Source organism: Paramisgurnus dabryanus, chromosome 1, assembly GCF_030506205.2.
Source record: "Paramisgurnus dabryanus chromosome 1, PD_genome_1.1, whole genome shotgun sequence".
NCBI lineage: Eukaryota > Metazoa > Chordata > Actinopteri > Cypriniformes > Cobitidae > Paramisgurnus > Paramisgurnus dabryanus.
Genome location: NC_133337.1, coordinates 56056720 through 56077519, shown reverse-complemented (window position 1 = coordinate 56077519; position 20800 = coordinate 56056720). Strand labels below are relative to the sequence as shown.

General features: G+C 38.4%; 1 protein-coding gene across 3 annotated transcripts in view; it reads right to left on the bottom strand.

Moving 5' to 3' along the window:
* The window catches only part of mrtfab (myocardin related transcription factor Ab), a 36053-nt gene that overhangs the window by 11737 nt on the left and 3516 nt on the right, over nucleotides 1-20800 (bottom strand). For 2 of the 3 annotated variants that reach the window (XM_065242430.1, XM_065242432.1), the window contains exons 3-4: nucleotides 20055-20256; nucleotides 3365-3430 (exon numbers count right to left, since the gene is read on the bottom strand). In XM_065242430.1, coding sequence (XP_065098502.1) covers nucleotides 3365-3430; nucleotides 20055-20211 — 223 coding nt within the window. In that variant the 5' untranslated portion in view covers nucleotides 20212-20256. Of the gene's footprint in view, nucleotides 1-3364; nucleotides 3431-15271; nucleotides 15526-20054; nucleotides 20257-20800 lie in introns of those variants that run through there. The other variant, XM_065242433.2, reaches the window with a different exon arrangement.

Sequence of the window (20800 nt, the reverse complement as noted above, 5' to 3'; positions counted from 1 at the left end):
TTGCAGAGCTCAGATTTAAAACCCTGTTTTCTTGTAAATGAATTTTTTTATCAGGTTCAGTCAATGAAAAGGTTATTATTCAATAGTTGAAATGCCTTATCTTCAAAAATCTTACTTTAGACATTTCATTGGTATTTTACAAAATTCGCTGCAAAACCCTCAACATCCAGTCAGTCTATCCTGTCCTTTTTGAATAAGGGTAAAAGACTTAGAAATTTGGTCAATATCCCAAAACTTTATGCACCCTGACGTACGTGTGCCGTCATTCATCCAATTCTTCTTCTTTGCACTTTAAGAGGACTGTGCTAAAAAAATAATTATGCCGTTGTTTAATAAATTTTCCAAACAAACCAGTATTCATGAATGGCCTGAGGCCGGGATTAAGCGTATTTGAAGTGAAGGTATTTGATAAATGTGTAATAAGTGCAGAGAGAATTCGGTCAATATTAGGGATGCACCGATACCGATATCACATTTTCTAAAGTACTCGTACTCGTTAAAAGTCCCCCGATACCAGGGATCAATACCATGGTCTCAGAAAGGTCTATGTTTGAGCGGCGTGTAAGGGGTTAATGCCTCGTGTGTTGTCCAAAGAGGCAGAGTTTACAACAAACTGGAAAACTAGTCCCTTGTTTTTTTGTTAAATTATATGACTAAAGCTGTTACCAGTAAATTTAAATCATGTTTTTTATTAAGTACTCGGTATCCGTATCGGCAAGTACTGAAATGCAAGTACTCGTACTCGTATTCCAAAAAAGTGGTATCGGTGCATCCCTAGTCAATATCATGATCTAATTTTTGATGCAGGTGGGTTTAGTGGCTTTTGCATCTGAGTTCTTCAAATTTAAAGGAACACGCCCACATTTTGGGAATTTAGCTTATTCACTGTATCCCCCAGAGTTAGATAAGTCCATACATACCTTTTTCATCCCCGCACGTGCCGTAACTCTGTCTGAAGCACCCCGCTAGCTTAGCACAAAGTAAATGGCTCCAGCTAGCATACTGCTCTCTATAATTTCCCTGTATGTATACGGTTAAAAGATGGCTGTGTCTCGCGTTATTTTGTTACTTATTGGGAGCAGCATGCTAGCTGAAGCCATTCACTTCCAATCTTTGTGCTAAGCTAAGCTAGCGGGGGTGCGTCAGACAGAGTTACGGCACACGCGGGGATGAAAAAGGTATGTATGGACTTATCTAGCTCTGGGGGATACGGCAATAAGCTAAATTCCCAAAATGTGGGTGTGTTCCTTTAAACAGTACTGATGTTTTGTTAGATCAGAGCTCTGGAAAATACATACATTTTAACGTTTATGCTTATATTTGTGCAGTTTCATTAAACTGTTATAAAATCTGAACATATTCCCACCAGGTTCATGTGCAGTGTTGAAGGCTCTATATGTGCACCTGTCATCAAAAACCCTGCCAAATGCTGCTACTGTCAATAAATATGTAATCTAAGGTTGTTTTCACATATGTTGGTGCGCACCGTGGTGCGGCCTCGGAGCGCACCAAAATACATTGTATCATTTTTCAGTTAGTGCGGTCCATGTTCACATATATATATTTTTTACTGTACTCGAAATGCCGCACCGTACACCATGTGACAACGGTCAGCGCTGTCATTGGTCTCTGACAGCTCTTACCGTCTCATGACCACCCCCACGTTTCCACAACAACCAGCCTGACAGGGAGAGCGCAGCTATCAAGATGTGGAGATAAACGATGCACGTCTTTGCGAAGTTTCTTTTCTTTAACGCGAAATTGCGTAGCTGTTCTATTAAAGCCTTTCTCACGGAGCCGTTTGCTAAAAAGCCCGTAATGTCACTATTTGTCTGTGGAGGACAGCTATGCATTTATAAAATCATCAGCTCAAACGTAAAGGAGACCGCAAATCTCTATGCAACGGACCAGGATTGGCTTGTTTGTTGTTAACCCACAATATAACACCCGGTTCATGTCACAACGAAAGCCCAGTGGCTCAAACATGTGGAGAACTTCCTGTATTTGGTTCGGCCCGAGGTCCAGCAGTGTTCACACCACAGGTGGGTCGTCCCCAGAGTTCGGCAACAGCCGCTCCGAGACCACCTGTTTAGAGCGGTCTCGGAGCGGCCGTTTAGTGCGCACCCGAGTGCGGCTGTTGTGTTCACACTGACCCAAACGAACCGTACTCGGAGCGACACATCATTTGGGCGACCTAAACAGTGTATATGTGAAAACACCCTAAGGTGTTCACTGATGTATAAAGCATTTTCCCATTAGCTCAACTGTAGGGCATTGCATTAGCCCAGCAAAAATTATGCTTTCGATCACAATTATAATAATAAACCATGCATATATTTTCAATGCATGTTGCATAAAAGCATCTGGCAAATGCATATATATTTGGGTTTATAATCAAAAAGGTCATTTTTGACTATATCTATTCAAAAGTTATAGCAGCTCGTCCACTTCCTTCTTCCCACAGTGCAAAGACTATAAATTCTTTGCCTGATGAGCACGACACAGAATAAGGAACTGCAAACAATAGAGGAAGTCGATCCACCTGATAACACAACAGGCCCTTTCACAATGACTTCAGCCTTGGCAATCGAGATCCAAGACTTCATACAGAGGATAAAGTACTGTACATTATGAACACTAGGTGTTGCAAAGTTGCATCTATGAATTGCACATATATTGTACTGCACCCTGCAACATGAATAATGCTGCATTAACTGACAAATGTCACATCAACATTTGTGTTTGACTTGGTGTTGATTGCTACATAACCACTGTGGTACAATTAATTCGTTCATTGATTTCATGCAGAAAGTGTGGTTGGGAATGTTGCAATATCATTCACACCAACATGAAATACACGTAGCCATAACTGCCTCAAATCTACATTTGGCAGATGCTTTAATCCAGTGAATTTTAACGTGGGATCGAACCCATGGCATTTGCGTTGCAAACATAATACTTTCCCGACTGAGCTAGAGGAGGAACAACAGCTTAAACAGTGAATTAACTTACTGACATGCGAACAAATAGTGAAACCACCGTATAACATGAGTTTAATTCTGGCATGAGTCCAACAGTGACACAAATGCTAAAATGTAATAAAATGAGATACATGTTAGACCTTTTCTCTGAACTAGCTCGACAATTTTTGCATTTAAAGCAAACGTTAGTGACAAACAATATACTGTAGCTCCTCTTAATGTTAGCACAAGATGCATGTTCATACAACACAATCTGTATTAGCATCAAGATACCATGCCCATACTGTGTGTGTGTGTGTGTGTGTGTGTGTGTGTGTGTGTGTGTGTGTGTGTGTGTGTGTGTGTGATGCATGACATATAGTAATGAGTGAAATGTAACTTACGGGGCATGATTCCTTGGCTGACCAGCTCCTCTCGGGTTCTTCTCTGTTGTAGTTTGAGCTGAAGAACTGCATGGAGAGAAAGGAAGAGCGTTCAAACATAGAGAATCAAAAAGATGATCGCAACAGGTTACTGCGGTACGTTTCTGCCTTGCATCTGTTCTGCATATACAGATCGCTATAAGCCGGACAGCACGGGCTGAAAAGGACACTTTCTTTGTTTCTTTTAAACTACAGGGTAAAACCAAATGGGAGGGACTGTGAATATTGAAGTTGTTTGGGTGGTTTTACATACTTCCTGTTTCACCATGCTCAAACTCTTTTCTCAATTCAAAGAGTGCACTGAAGACCATTAACATGCGAGAGGGGATGGCAGAAGGGGGGCGATTTGGGAACTGAATGGGAAATGGCACAACGCACGTAAGTTGCATAATTACAACGGAGAGGGTGTGTACTACTCTTCGACACTAATAAAGCACTCACACTTCGTTTTGATCTAATCTAAAGCCAGGCCTCTTCTCCTTTAAATGCATGTATTTTGATGGCGTGCTGGTGCACGAGGCAGGCAAGCTTTGCAGTCACACCTGTCGGTCCTGGTGCAATGACATCATCACACGCATAGCATTGCTTCGTGTTCACCAGTCAGCTGTTCAGTCTTTCACGGTCACCAAGTCTGAGGATCATATCAGCTTGTATTGAATATTTGTTGTGTCTCTCTCTAACCTCTGCCAGAAATACAGTACAATGAGGTAATGGACACAATGGTTGACATAGGGTCAGGATGAACAGTTGTGAGGATGTGAATCCACTGCTTTTTAGTAAAGGCCCCTCTGTTAGTGCTAGTTCCTGTTCTCACTTGCAAACTGAACACTTAAGTCAGTTCCACTATTTTTTGGTGTCATCCGAATTCTTCCTATTCCCACTTCATTTTAGCAGCTGTTTTTGACCACCCACTCCTTAACGCGCCCCACTATTTCTGTCCCCACTGAGGAAGAAACACAAGCCCCCTCGCACCTCTCCAAGAACCTGGCCGTCTACTGTAAATCAATCAGGTGATTTTAAATGCCAACACTGTCCTTCTGTCACAAGAGCCTGGAAAAATCAGTGGGAGACCTGGAAGACACTTAGATCTTTAAAGACAAAAGGTAACAAATTTAGAGCACCAAGTCAATGCAGACAACCAGGTTATTCGCAAAGCATGCTTGCTGATGGTCCCCAAAGCTTTTAAGACTGGTCCAACTAACAGGTCAACCCGTGCCCACTCTTGGCTAGGGTGAGCACCACAGCAATGATCTCACCACTGACACACTAGAATATTTAGATCTGATGTGCTAAGACTGGAGATAAGCACTAGTGTAGTTTGATTCAATAAGCATCTAACTTAACCTGCTTATATGCAATATTTAACTAGAATTGATTCTCCAAGACAAAGTAGACAAAGTACCAACAATGCCCACCTTCTTTAAGGCTATGATAATTCCTGTCACAATCCAGACTCTCGCTCTTATCTTGGTCGTTTCTGATTGGTTCATCCTCAAAAGAGGAAGTGTCAATGTGAAGACAGTGGTTTGTGTCCAGCATCTTTGAATCCGTTGTCGAAAGGTATCAATGAATGTCTCGGGTCACAAAAGCACAATGTCAAAATAGATATTCCATTAATGGTCCAAAAGCGAGAAGATCAGATCCCAGAGTGCCAGATTTTCTGTAACGGCTGTACAACAATGAGTCTTAAATCACAGAAATAAAGAACAAATAGCTTCCACTTGGTTTCTTTCTGATCTAATGGTATAATCCTTGTTGTGCCCTTAAAGGTGGATACAAAGGGAAAGCTTAGACAAGATACTTTCAAACAATGTCAGAAAACGAAGCAAATGTAAAAAGTTGAGGATGACAGAGCACAGAGCCTGCTCTGCACTCATCTGATGACATTCACAGAGCAGCGCGTCTCCTGCTCTCAAACATAAAGGAGGGTCTAATGGGTGCCAATGAGTGCTTGCTTCAGCTCAGCTGTTGCCTCTCGTTTGAGCTCTACAATCTGGACAGAACCCCACTCAGCCCCTCGGCTCCATTTCACTGTCTCAAAATCTGATCTTTTACACGTTGGGGTTACAAGCTTGAAATTTTCTGTTTTTATGACTATTTTTTAAAATATCCTTTCAATTTATATTCACTTTTATTTGACTGTTTTAGTTTCGCTTTTGTTTCTTTTAAAGGCATTCTAAGCGAATCTACGAGACGTTAGTTTTTGTTGACGTTTGAACTGTTTTCAAACAGATGGAGCGTAGCTAACTCCTCCCCCTCCCTTCCGTGCTTTCATGAACGCGCCCAACCCCCACATCCCTTTTGTCGTTTATTGGCTGGAATACTTTGTTTTGTTTTGTTTTGTGGTGCTAGGTTTGGCCACTATGTTGATATCGCCGTTTGTGAAGCCTGGGCTGTCTACAGAGATCGCGTTTTTTTACAGTTTGATCAGCGGACAGGCAGCAAGCAGATAGTGAGGAGATGTTTCCGGTATGTAACAAAAAATGTTTTATGGTCTAAAACGCGTCAATTCGCTTAGAGCGCCTTTAATGTTTTAGTACACTTAGGTGGCGCGTACATCAAAAAGCTTAAATGTGGCTAAAAACGTCAGGCGGACGCAGACTGTGGGTGATTGCCAGCTGTCGTTGTAATATGCATAGGTTGCTTATTGTGATATTTGTCCCGCCCATCCTCCACTGTGATTGGACAGCCGAGTGAAAAGTGACACTAACGAGTTGAGCTTATCACATAAAGTTGAACATTTTTCAAATCTGATCGCCGGCACTCAGCGCGGACAGTCCCCCCACCTGCTGCCGTTTTGAAAAGAGCGGCACTTTCATTGGAAACAATTAAAAACATATGTTGGCCGCAGACTTAAACACCTTGGTGTACATGCCCCCCTAAGGTTTGTATTTTAGTACTTTAGTTCAGCCAAATATTTAAGATGTGTAACTCAAATAATTTTAGTAAAATGCCATCATGTTATCCTCTTATATGGGGGTTAACTCTTTCCCCGCCATTGACGAGATATCTCGTCAATTAAGAGAAAACGCTTCCCCGCCAATGACGAGATTTTCTGTCTTTCCACAATACCGCTATTATCCAGGTGGCGCCCTTCCACAACTTTTTAAACCCGGAAGTATTGCCCTATGACAAGCGGCTGCATGTCCGTGTCTGTTTTAAAAATCGCTCTGAATGGGATCTCTATGAAAAGTCCGTTACAAAAATTTAATTATCTCTGCTTTTTGCTCAAAATGTGGTGTTTTTGCAGAAACCTACCCATATTCAAAAGCTGATTACAAAAGAACCACTGAAGGTAGGATGAAACTGTTTTTTTTTTTTAAAGCAGAGGGTCTGTTCTTTCATTTGGTATATTGTATGTTTATATATTTAAAGAAGAATATTTTCTGGAAGGCATTAAACTTTGGTGAAAATCATGAAAAACGCTGGCGCTGGCTGGCAACTTTTTTAAAACACGCTGGCGGTGAAAGAGTTAACATGGCAACAATCAAAAAAATAACTAAATAATAAAAATAAAATAAAAATGTTTTTGAGAGAAAATTTGAAGATTAATACGATAAGTATCCATGAAAATAGGGCTGCACAATTAATTGCATACAATTGTTATGCGCATCTCGCAGTAAAGCCGGTTTCGTGATTATTACTTAATAGCTATTATAATGTGCATCTCGTCAGTAAAGCTTGTTTTGTGATTATTAGTAAATCGCCATCAGCTGCTATCAGATGGAGTGACATTTACTACAAAGAGCCAGAGTTAACATACAAGTTAGGCAATATCACGTTCATAATCGCGGACTAATCGCCTGCGATAAGGAACACAATATTGCCTAGCTCGTCAATGAACTATGGCTCTTTGTGGTCGTAGTAAATGCCGCTCCATCTGAAAGCAGCTGATGGCGATTTACTAATAATCACAAAACAAGCTTTACTGACGAGATGCACATTATAATAGCATGTGATTAATCGTGCAGCCCTTCATGAAAACATACAAATCAATTTCATAAGTCACAGAAAATTCAAATAGGATGTAGCAGGGATGGTGTATTTTTAGGCCTGGAAGTTAGCGGGACACTGATTCCCTCACTAAAAAGCTAATTCTTTCCCATATCCTTTTTGATAAAATAGTCCCCTGTTAAACAATTAACAATTACAGGTATTGTCCAACAAGATAATCACAGATTTGTACACAACTTTTATGAATTTTGAAGTCAAAATTTGTTTTTAGTTCTAGTAAATGCATTAAGACTTCATAAAACATAAAAATGTTGTTCATCTGTAAAGATCGACTTAAAGTCTCATAAACTTTTGTTAAACACATCTTATTTTTTGCAATAATCCAAAAGTCTATGGGGGGAAAAATGAATGGGCTTTTTGGCGATAGAACCAGTGTCCCACTAACTTCCGCGTTCACTTACAAAAATATGTCATCCCTGCATCACTCTATATAGCAGCACGTTGATAACTTTGAATCTTATTTGTTCTTAAGTGTCTCGTAAACAAACACACATAAAAGACATATTGAAATTCAATGTTATCAATGTGCTGCCATATTTTACTTTTCTCCAATGCATGAACTTGATTTGTATGTTTTCATGTAAACATATAAATCTCTAAAGAAGCTGAAAATATGAAACATTTTCTCTCTCAAACACATTGTTTTGCTTCAAAAGACACATTTTAACCGAGAGGCAACCTTCCGATCTCTTTGATGAAGCCAATACGGAAGTGACTTAAACTGCAATTCATGGACTGGCCGCTTGAGGCTGGCTCCAAAAGGGAGTCAATTCCCATAGACCTCCATGTTACAATGCCCAACTTTACAGTAGAAAATAATATGTTTACAGCCTGTTTTTTGGTCTGTATAGCTAATTTTGCCCTTCATGACAACTGTGAGTGGGGTGAATTTTTTTTATAACTCATCCATTTAAATGATATTAAGCCTTAAACTTCTGCATAATTAAGCGTAATGGTTGAACGACCACTGCTGTCACTAGAATCGAGCTAGGCGGGTTTTAGCAACCAACCACCCTAGCGTCACCCATGTCCCGCCCCTTTACCGATTTTCGTTTTTCTGCGAGTGATTCGCGATGACGCGCGGCCAAGATGGCGACAACAGGCAACGCCTACTTTAAGCTTCAAAAACGATCTTCACAAACCAATGGGTGACGTCAAGGACACCACGTCCATTTTTTTAAAGTCTATGATTGTAACCCACTGGAGTCATTTGGATTACTTTAATGATGGATGAATGGATGTACTTTTTGGAGCTTTGCCAAAGGTTACCATATAAGAAGATAACATGACATCATTTTATTAAAAAATAAACCATTTTTGTTCAACAGAAGAAACAAAGTCATATATAGAGTCAATTATGAGAAAATGTTAATATTTGGGTGAATTATTCCTTAAGGGCTGCCAGAATCAATGAAATAATTTGTTACAGTGAAAACACAACAATTATACACACACAACAGTAAACGTATAACATGCTCACAAGTTTCTAGTTGTTTGCCTGATCAAACAAGTGAAAAAAAATTCTGTCCAAAAAGAATTGAGGAACAGATCAAGCAACCACCCTCACATATGATATGTCAACAGCCAACACAGTTTCGTGTTATATTTAATAACTACTCTCTGTTCTCCGAAATCATGTCAAACAGAGCTGTTGAGTCAAAAGAGAGAGAGAGTGGAAGGAAGCAGGTCACAGGAGGAATGTAAGTCACCTTTGACCTTTTCTTTTTTACTGGGAGATAATGTAAAGGAGCTTGCTTGTCAGGTTTCGACAAGCTCACATTTGCCGACAATCCTGTGTTTCCTTCAGACTGTGGGTAACGGCCCCCCCTCGCACCCCCAGCCCGGGTCCTCTCCCAGTTTTAAATAGTAAGGCCAGCTGGCCAGAAGTCTCTATATTCAGCTCGGTATCACCTGTGCAAGCACTGGATAGGGTTACCCGCTGAGATCTCTGTGCTAAGGCGATGCAAACATGACACACTTTTCTGTATTAAAAAAAATACACAAAACATTATTTAAAAAATTAAATCAACATTCAATCTAAACGATGACAATTGTAAATATAGAAAAAGCATACAGATGCATTGATATCAGAGCAGCAAGAAACCCATATGCAGATACATCTAGCTACTGTGCAAATCTATTCGGATTAAATATACAAACGCAAGTGCTGCAGATAAACAGTCGTTTCAAAAAGATAAGCCAAATGCAGTTTGCTATGCATAGATGTGTGGCTTTAGGTTTATATGGGAACTCCCCAGAGACAAAAGCATAACCATGACCTGCTTTTAGCCACAAGCTCATTGCTGTCACCATCATTCAATGAGAATTCACAGCAGTTCACATAGCTGATGACCACAAATGCTCAGTAATGACCACAGAGGAAATCTAGTACAGCCTATGCTAACCCCGCAAAGTACAAAACACCACCTTGATCAAATAAAGCAGCAGAGATAACAAAGCCAAAGTTCACAATAAACCCACATAAGTAACCAGGTGTAATGTTTTATCTCAAGCAGTGTATATTTTAAGTTGTGACTGTGAGAGTTGGTTGATGGTATAAGATTAACCTGTTAAGGGCACTGGACTTATTTTTTTCTTATCTACATCTGCTTTTTTATTGATAACATGGGCAATTACCAGTAGCCGTGTTTACATCACCATGTTTTTATGCGCATTTTAAAGTATCGTATCAGAAACGAGTTATGGGCAACCCAAATTATTTCGCAAAAACTTTTTACGCTCGTTGAAAACCGAAAAACGAATGCAGCTAATGTATTTTAATTATGGAATAAATTTAAAAGAAGTACGAGATAGCTTGAAATATCTAGACCACTGATATGACTAATGGCTTATGTCATTTAAGTGTTTAAAATATCAGTACAAATTCATGCCTTCGGGGCAGAAACATTTTTACGAGGAAAAAATAGTAAGTGCAGCTTAAAAAAAAAACATTCACTGCGAGACGTCAACATTCAAACACAATCCGTCTGCTGTTTATTCTTTTCCATTCTATAAGCAATAACAACTCCGTGGTCATGGCTCAATTTCAAGCACAAGAAAAATTATTTTTGCAGTACTGATATTTACAATGACGTAAGGGCCCCTGTGCCACAAAGTCATTGAACTCAAATGCGAAGCACATGAGAGCCAGACAAACAAACCAAGATTAGCCTCAAGTTTTCTTAAAGGTGAAACACAGAAGAAGTGAGAAAATAGGCCAGCTGTCTGACTCTAGTAATATAAGATGCTAAAGTTAAGAAGAGACATTAGACTGAGCTCAGCAAATGAGGTTATGGGTGGAGAGAGAGACGAGTCAGAAAACGCGATTCACATCCAAGCCCTCATGTTTTTGTGAGCACGTTACATAACGTTGATCTGAACTCATTTCATCTGAACCTCCTGCCCCACTTTCTATCTTTACATATCATGACATTTTGAAATGATGCTCTACCTATTACATCAAAACTAATGTCATTTTGGTACCTTTTAAACTAGTTTTTAGTAAAGATTTTGTTTTTATTCAGGACTAACATACAGGTTTTGGTCATTGGGTATTGAGCCAACACTACCAAAAATGTTTATTAAGAAAAAAAAAACAGTTTCATTGATTTTGTCATCAAAACTAATAATGCTAGAAGCATTTATCTCACGTTTTAAAGGTCACTTTCTTCCTGATTCCATTTTTTAAACCCTAGTTAGTGTGTAATGTTGTTATAATAGTATAAATAGTACCTGTAAAATGATAAAGCTCAAAGTTCACTGCCAGGCGATATATTTTTTCTTTAATAGAATTCCTCTTTCAAAGCCTACAACGAACGGGCGGTTTGGACTACAGCCCTCTATTTCCTGCTTTAATGACGTCAGTAAAACTGTTTTTTGACTCAACTTCGCCCACATGAATACGTCAGTCATCAGCTAAGCTCAAACAGCTCTGCTAAGCTAAGCGGCTATCAGAATCACAAAACACTAAACAAACTGTTTTTACACAATCCGAACTCGTTACGTATTTCTGAAGGAGGGACTTCATAAAACAAGGAAGACATCAGCCTGTTTTGAGGACAGTGAAAACAGCGCTATACAGATAAGTAAATTGTGTGAAAAATATCACGTTTTTTTACACGTGAAACATGAACACATGTTATATTGCCCACTATAAACACAATCAAAGCTTCGAAAACATAGAAAGAATGGGAGCTTTGAGAAAAAGTTGCAATTTATTATTATTCTATATATAACTATATACTATAATATTTATTTCCCTTGATTTTCTGTATTTTCTTTTTTTCTGTGTAAAGTTGCTTGGGAACAATGAAGAATTACGAAATGCACGACATAAATAAAATTGAATTAATATGTATTAGTAGCAGTTTACCATCTATCATTTTCAGACCTGCCATGACCTTTCAGTACTGTCTAACTTGTTTTTACACTTAGATAGTCATCAAATCCCTAACAATACACATATTCTTTTACACTTGAGGAACACTGCACTTTTAGTTACTGAAGTGGTTAACCTGGCCTGTCATGACATGTTAGGGTATAGTAGCAAAGCTATAGGTCACACCAATCATTTTCTTCAGTAACTTTTACCTGTTGTTGTATGTTTAAAACAATTAAGTACCTTTTGCTAAATCTCTTTATTTAAAGCCATTGTAAAGTCCAATCAATGCGTTCTCAGTTTGTCACACCACAAAAAAGGTGTTTTTAAGCATCCAAACAAATTTGAATGACTAAAAGACGGCAAGTAAAAAAAGTAATCAAAATCATGGAAAAATAGGTAGGACTCTCTACTCCCAAATGCTGGGGGCGTGTCAGCTGTCGGAGCTGAAACCACGGTGCCGTCTCTCTCAGCTATCAATATTGCTACAACCTGAATGGATACTTGTGATTGTGTTAGGGGCGGGGTGCATCACAAAGCCAGCTTTTTAGCCCTGCCCAAATAATGTTGAAACAGAAATGTAGATAAACTAACTAAAAATGTTATTAATGGACTTTAAATCTGAAGGCACACTACTTTAGTTACTACTTTTGCTATGTTTTTGTCATTTTTGGGGAAATTAATGAGAACTAAGAGCAAATATTTACCATATTCTTAATTGATATGTTTGTACTAAAATATTATTTAGTTTAGGCATTTTATGCATATGTTTTTTTTATTAATGTAACAATTTAGAACCGTTGATAAGTGAATGAGTCAGTGGATATTATCACTATAGCTGTAAAGCTGGAATTACAAGGACAGACAAAACAAAACAGTGGATAGGAGGGGTTACCGTATGTTTCTGTGTTTATAGAATGTATAAGCCACCCTTTTTGGTAGAGCACGAGCTAATTTTGATTTTGATAATTTATTCGATATTGTTTTATATCACAACTCCGTATATTGCATATTCGCGTAAAGTGTGTGGAGTTTGCTCATGCATCAAGAACTGAATAAGTAAACAGCAGTAAAAAAGAAAACTAAATAAATATAAATAAAGGATCTAAATGGTAATCTAGTAGACAAAGCACTTTTTATACAGTAGCTCATTAATATGGATGCATTATAGGTTTCGGCATAGTGGGCTAAAACAAAACAAATAGTCAAAGCTGCACTGATGTAATCTTATGAGGTCCTTGGTCTGTGCCTGTCACTGCATACTTCTCTTGCTTAAAAAAAAACAATCCTCAGAAATTCAAGGAACTTTTTCCTGGAATGTCCATTCACTTTGCTGAAGTTGTTTTAACACTGTTGTTGTCTAGTGTGTTTTGTCTAGTGATCAGCCTGAGCAGTTAGTATGTGAGAGAGAAGATGCCTAGATAAATGGCTAGATAAATCGCGAGGCTGCTGTTGACTTTTTCAGGATTAAGCACAGCTGTGGGTCTTGTCAAGTTAATGCAGAGAGAAATGGCTCTATTCCCCCCTCCTCTCTTTACCTTTATCCTGTTATGTTCTGGGCCTGTATAAGCATGCTGGAGTTAAAGTTGGCATGTATCCTTAAATGTTACATAACTCTGAACCATAGCGTATAACCCATAGCTCTTGCAGACTAGCTGCTCCTCTTATTGTACAGAAATAATAATACCAAACACACAATACATCATGCGTTTTACAGGACTTACTGTAAAAGTCTTTAAGTGGTACAATATATACACTAATATAATTTTAACGGCTGATTTCCACTTAAGACCAATGTTGAAGTTTGCAAGTCATTTTAATGGGTTTTTCCATAACGGAATGTATTTCTGAGTGAAAAGGGAACAAGAAAAAACTTTGAGATTTCATCCATTAGGAACTGTTTGCATGATGGATCAAGAGCAACTGTAGGTTGGCTAAAGGAATGCCCAAAGTGCTATTTCGCAACTGGTTAACATTATCCAATAGCCAGCCAAATCTAAATGACATCAGACAGAGATGATTGCATTTTGATTCAGCATTACTAAAACAATAATTTGCTGCTGTAATTAAAAACCACTTGCAATAAGACCAGAATGTAAACAGGGTGGATCCCAAATAGATCTGACCAGAGACCTGCGACACCCTGATAATGATTAGCATTGCAAATCAAAGATGGTAGGGATGCACCGATACCACTTTTTTGGAATACGAGTACGAGTACTTGCATTTCAGTACTTGCCGATACCGATACCGAGTACTTAATAAATAAACATGATTTAAATTTACAGGTAACAGCTTTAGTCATATAATTTAACAAGAAAAACAAAGGACCAGTTTGTTGTAAACTCTGCCTCTTTGGACAACACAAGAGGCATTAACCCCTTACACGCCGCTCAAACATAGACATTTCTCAGACCGTGGTATCGATTCCAGGAATCGGGGGACTTTTAACGAGTACTTTAGAAAATGTGGTATCGAGGCCGATACCCGATACCAGTATCGGTGCATCCCTAAAAGATGGTATCTTATAATGACTGGTACAGAAGTTACAGGTGAGGATTTATTAATCAAGCAACAACAAGTTGAACAAAATGTTAAAGACGCGAAGCACCATATCTAAGATCACACTTGCAGACATGAGGAGGCACCCTTACAGATAATCAATCACTGTTCAATCAGATTGTGAAACTTCCTTGTCAGAGGGCTGATTTACAATACGACATCAAATGTCTGTATGTTCTGTCTGGTCGAGCTAGACGTTCTGTCCCAAATGTGTCTGTTTTCCCCTCAAAGGTCCTAAGTTACACCGCCAGAGCACGAAAAGACGACAGCTGGTTTTAACAACAGAGAGGGTGCGACAGTTCCTATCCATCATTGACACATCCCACCCCATTCCAGCTGGAGCAATTCAAGGGTGGGATCTCCATACATCTATTTACATGGTCCACCATTATACAGAGGAATTTTACTTAGCAATCAGACAGAAATGGAAATGAATCAAAAACAAATCAGGAGATGTTAACGTACTGGGGGTGTGTTTGGGGGGCGTGTCGCAATAGAACAAATGCGGTTTCAGAATACGTTTAGGTTATATTTTTTGACTCTCCAACTTGTTTTGTTAAATGTCAATGGATGAGAAAATGTCAACGGATGAAGAAAGGCAACTTTTAAAGTTATATTCCTGATAGGATCTTGACAACAGGTAATATCTGTTTTTGATTATTCCAGCATTAGCATTTCTAATAAGAAATTTCTATAAGAAATGCCCTCACATTCAAACAAGCTTATTTCTGACTACTAACTGACAAGTAAAGTAAAGGTTAAAAGTCTAGTGCGACCTCAACTCAAACAGAAAACTCCCATGCAGCTCTTGACCAACAACAGACTTCCCATTAAACCAAAAGTTACCACACCTCCAAACTGTGGTCTGATTCATTCACATACTCGAACATCAATCTTTAATGTTAAAAAAGTACCTGAATGTATGGCCATATCCTTTCAATGCAGAAGGATGCGGTTCAGATCGATTCCACACTAATCCATTTCCAGATCGGACAACAGCCGCAACAGCTTGTAAAGTCTGACCAAACCCTGTGCTGTTCTGTTAAAAACAATTCCAGCAGAAGATCCACGAACTGCAAGGGTGTGTCTGCGTGCCCCTCACCTTGCTCTGCTCCGACTCGACCTAATCTGCTCGGCGTCGGCGTGTGCATGCACGCCCTACAGATGTGGGTGTGTTAACACAAGTGTTTGTCCCTGTGTGAGCCTGTTTCTTCCTTATTGCCTTGTTTCATGCTTCGCTTTCAGATGGGTTGTGCAACTCATAGTTTCCTGCTCCTTGAAGCAATTTTTTCCCGTTCCAGGAGGATGGATCAGGAACTGCATGTCCTGATTTGAGGCCACTCGTTTACTACAGAAGCGAATGCGTGCGGACCGTAAGCCACAACACATTCCAGATCACCTTTGGCCCCCCAAAACACTCCCTCCCTGAGGCAATACTTCTGCTTCATACAAAGAGTTACACTTAAAGACGACTACCCTACACTAACACCCCCGAGCTACGTTCCTGTGCTCCAAAACTTTTATCCTTAGTGATTAGCATCTGGTCTCGCACTTCTGTTCATTCTGTGAACTGTTGTTGAAACTTTCCAGACTATAATTTACAGAAACCTTGCTGCAGTAATGCTTTTATTCAAGTGGGATAAAAATTATTTGGCCACAAAACACATGGGTCACTTTAAATAAATGAATTTTGTGGAATTAGGTAATAAATATTCTGTCTAACGCGTCTAAATATTTTTGGGACCACTGTGTATTTCTAGCAAACGTGACCCTGTATTAAAAAAAATTACATTTTTGGGGATTTCCTAAAAAAATCATCCTACATAATGCAAAAAACATTCATAACCTTGATAATCTTTAACACTGACTGAGTTAAGGCCATGTCAAAGATTAAACTCAATGTGAAATCGATGACTGAAATCAAACTTTGATTCTCCTAATCTCATAATGAGATTATAAGACTTTAGCCAGGAATTCACAGACAGGGTCACAAACATCAATGAACTGAAATTAAAATTCTTGGCTACGACCGGGTCACACTGGGTTAACTTTCATATGTTTCATATTGTCATTCTTTACAATAACTTTAAGGTTCAAACATCTTTTAGTATTCAAATTTCTGATTGTGTTTGTTCTAATTGTGACTCCCCAAGAATTTCTTCATGTAAATCTCATCACACAGAAAATATGGGTTTGCCTTACCGACTGTAAACTCAAGCTTGTTTTCATGAATATAACATTCATCATCAGCCAGTGTTTACATTAACTTAACTAAACCAATATAATCTTTACACAAGTATGTGCCTTGTTAAACTTGCTGTTAACATTAAAATGATCTATTAAAATAATATTTGCTTTAAATCTTGTCTGAAAATTTTTATGTTAGCATTTTAAGCCCAAAACTTGCTAATGACAAATGCCTGTCCTGTATAATCATTAAATAGCCGTTTTGAAATTATTTTATGACCACACTTGATACTGTGAGAGCTAAGGCAGTGTTTTTGTGGGGCTGTAGTTTAAAAACAACATAAGCAAAGCCAGTGCTATTTTCCACAGCATGAACTCTGCACTTTTGTTGGGTCCTGTATTAACTTGTCATCTACCACTATCTAACCCTCAATGAATTGTACCTCGAGGGGCTGAAAGAGAAATAAGGGAGTGGTGTCTGGAGGCCATGAGCTTTTTAGGTGCTTTATTGGTTTTCTCTGCAGTGCCAGGCATTCCCTAGGATTCAAACCTATGAGCTTGTCGTTATACAGGCAACATAGCTCACTTCCCCCATCTCTACATACGTCATGATCACAACAAACATCTCACAACAAACTTTACATGAATTCCAAAATATATCTAAATGATTATTTTCTGGAGTAAGAGCATGTATCTCCCTGCTGGTTGTGTTTTATCTTTAGAGAGCATCTATTACATTTCTAAAAGCAATGATATTTTATCTATTTACTGTAATACAATGTGTTCTATTTATATTTATTATAGGCTCTCTGGAATGCTTGATTCTGATTGGTCAGTTGAGACATTTGCAGGTTCGTTCTTTTCAAATAATAACCGCTCCAAAGTAATAACGCATACCCGGTACTACTTGTATGTTTAAAATCCCTCCGCCCCAACAAAGATTACCGTTTGGCGCCATCTTGTGACAAACATTGGACAACCACAATTAACAATGGAAACATTTTACATAAATTTTAACATGTAAGAACAACGACAAGACACAGAGAGCTTACTGAGACTGAACTTGACAAAATAGAGCATGACAGCTACGAAGCCAACACCAAAAAAAAAACAAAAACAGACAAGTATGAAGCAGAGGATCTTAATAAGGTATTACGATCATTTTATGCATCTGTGCAAAGTTTCGCGGAAGGATAAAAATGTTAATTTAAAACAAATATGCCAATAAAATGTTTCAGATTCATATTCATGTCCAGTTTTTTTCTTAAGTGGCAAGTAGCCGTGTAATAAGCGGGATAATGTAGAGGCAGCCTGTAGTTATCGCGAAATAAGCCCCTTCAGTGTGATACAAGACCCTCCACTTCGCTTTGGGTCCTGATCACACTGTCGGGGCTTATTTCCCGATAACTACCGGCTGCCTCTACATTATCCCTTACATAGACCATTTCAAAAGATATAAACAAAACTGGTCCAGAAGCACTTCCTGTTTCAGTTTTTTAACACTAGATAAACGTTGGGATAAAATACAACCAACAGAACATATAGAACTGAGTCAAAAAGTTAAACAAACATCTTAAAGATAATTATATATGTGTGAAATATGTGTCACAAACTGAAACAGGAAGTGTTTCTGGACCAGTGTTGTTTACATCTTTTGAAATGGTCTATAGATGATGTTTTTGCATCCTTTCAACAGCTCTCATGTAATTTTTTACTGCCCAGAAATAATTTCTTCTGATATTTTCAGGTTCACAGTTTTGTCTGTAATTTGTATCCTCAGTTCTCTAGTCTTCCCCTTACTACTTCTATCGATTCAATACTCGAACCAATATGCATTGGTAACAGGATGATATTGATTTTCTATGATAAAATATTTTCTCTGCATAGAGTTTTCGCTGCATATCCATAAAAACTCAGTGGGAGGAAGACTTATTAGAGGACATCTCAGACAAACTGTGGGAAAGCATTTTATACAGGTTGCATTTCATGTGCTAAACATGGTTGGATCCAATGCAAAATACTTCATCATATTCATTGGACTAAGGTCAAATTTTCCCAAATTTACTCTAATGTTGATCCTATGTGTGACCGCTGTCCCCAGGCTCCTGCAACTCTGGCACATATGTTTTGGTTCTGCCCAACTCTAAATGGATATTGGTCCGAAATTTTTGCAACAATTTCTCAAGTTATTGGTACAGCAATTTACAGCACTGTTTGGTACACTTCCCTTGTTGGTACAATGTTCAAGGCACAAGGCAGATTTTGTTGCTTTTGTGTCTCTATAAAAATGGTTTTTATTGCATTGGAAGTCATCTGATCCACCTACTCCACCTATTCCTTGTGGATTACCGACATTTTTCACTTTGTTAAACTGGAAAGAATTAGATAATCAAAGAAGGGTTCTATCAAGAACTTTTATCAAATTTGGGGTTCCTCAAATATATGGAAACGCATGCATACTGGTAGATAGCTAGGTGTTGCATTTTTCTGTACTGTGTGACTGCTTCTGTAATAAGAGTTTTGCTTGTTGTTTAAGCAATTTTTTTGGGTTGGTTCAAGTCCCCCTTTTTTCTTTTCTTGGGTAAGCAATATTCTTCAATTCGAGATGATAACTCGCGTCATTATTTACTTGGGGGTATGTACTTTTGCATATCATTAACATGTACTAACACAAACTTACAAATCAAAGGATGTGTAAAATCTTAAATTGGAAAATAAGTGCTCTTTAAGCTTCATGAATTTCAATTAGTTTAGTAGTCTCTGCTGTATATCAGAAAGATTAACTGATGAGCCTTTGACGTGTCTCCATGTAATAAAGATTTACGTGACGTTTTGATACTGAATTGTTCAGAATAATCTTGTTCAGAAATGGCTTAAACCATTCATAACAAAAAAACATTCTCAAGTTCTCAACAAGCACTAAAAATAACAGTAGAAAAAGTAAAAAAGAAAACCCACAAAGTACAAAAAAAATCATAATGACATTACCATGTTTTTGGACTATCCACCTTCTTTTCAATGTAGGAATGGGTGCGGCCACTTCCAGTTATTTCAGCCAAACAAAAATTCAAAAGCATAATTGAAGTTATGTTTTTTTATCAAGTTTTAAGCATTTGTTAAGAAACAGCTCCTCTCCACAGCCTTCAATAAGGCATAATATGTTTTGCTAGACTGTTTTGGTCTTAATTGTAGTTTTATTGTACAGCACTTTGGGCCAACCTTGTGTTGCAAGAAATGTGCTTTATAAATAAACAAAACTTAAAAACAAAGCTGCTTTATAAAAGACACTAGAAATATTTGTCAGGGTTAAACATGTTCGGTCAGGCTAGGAGTTCAGATTTTTACTTGTCCTGCCAATATAGCAACACCACAAAGCTATTTAAGTTTAAGCAGTCATATTTCCTTAAAGGTCAAGTTTGTAACTAGTGTACTACGTTCTTAATTTGCATGAATAGAAAAGCCATTATAGCTATTTTTACATACACTGATTTTGTGTTTGCATGAACTCACCATTCTTTCGATCTTTCAGGGGCGGTAAGTTCGGTAAAGACTGCAGTGTGAGTTCCTGGAGCTCACTGGTCACTGCTTCGCTCTGAGGACTGGGCAAGGATGCGCTCCCTACAGCAGACACCATGCTGCCGGGGCTCAGTTGCTCCTCCACCCGCATGACCTCCTGCGCCGCCAGGGTGACAGCTGGGTGAAGCGGTCAGATCTGTGAGAGATGAATAACACTGCAGGTTAGCCACCACAAACAGAAAACAGAAACAACACAAATGCAAAAAGGCGTTGTGCTGAAAGCATGTTTTTTGGAATTTCCCTGATGGTACTTAATGCTCCTTTATGCATCTTTTCTTTTGTACACATTTGACAGATGCTTTTATTTAAAAAGTGACTTGCAGAGCATTCAGGGATTTACATTTTATCAATACATGCTTTTCATGGAAATCAAACCAATGATCTTCAAGTTACAGGAAACCTCCTATCTTTATATCTTGCAAAAACACAAACATCTCACCCTCTGAAAATCACCATACTAAGCAAAATCTGAAATGTACTTTCAACAACAAAATTGTAACATTTTCCATACTAGAACACAAAACTACGCTTTGGCATGTCCTATTAACCTATAAATAGCTTAACTATGTGTTATATAGTACATACTGTACTCTACAAACACTACAGGAAGACAAGGTATGTAGTTAACTGGGAGACTGAGCATCCACAAGTTCAAACATGCGTATATGGATCATTGTGAA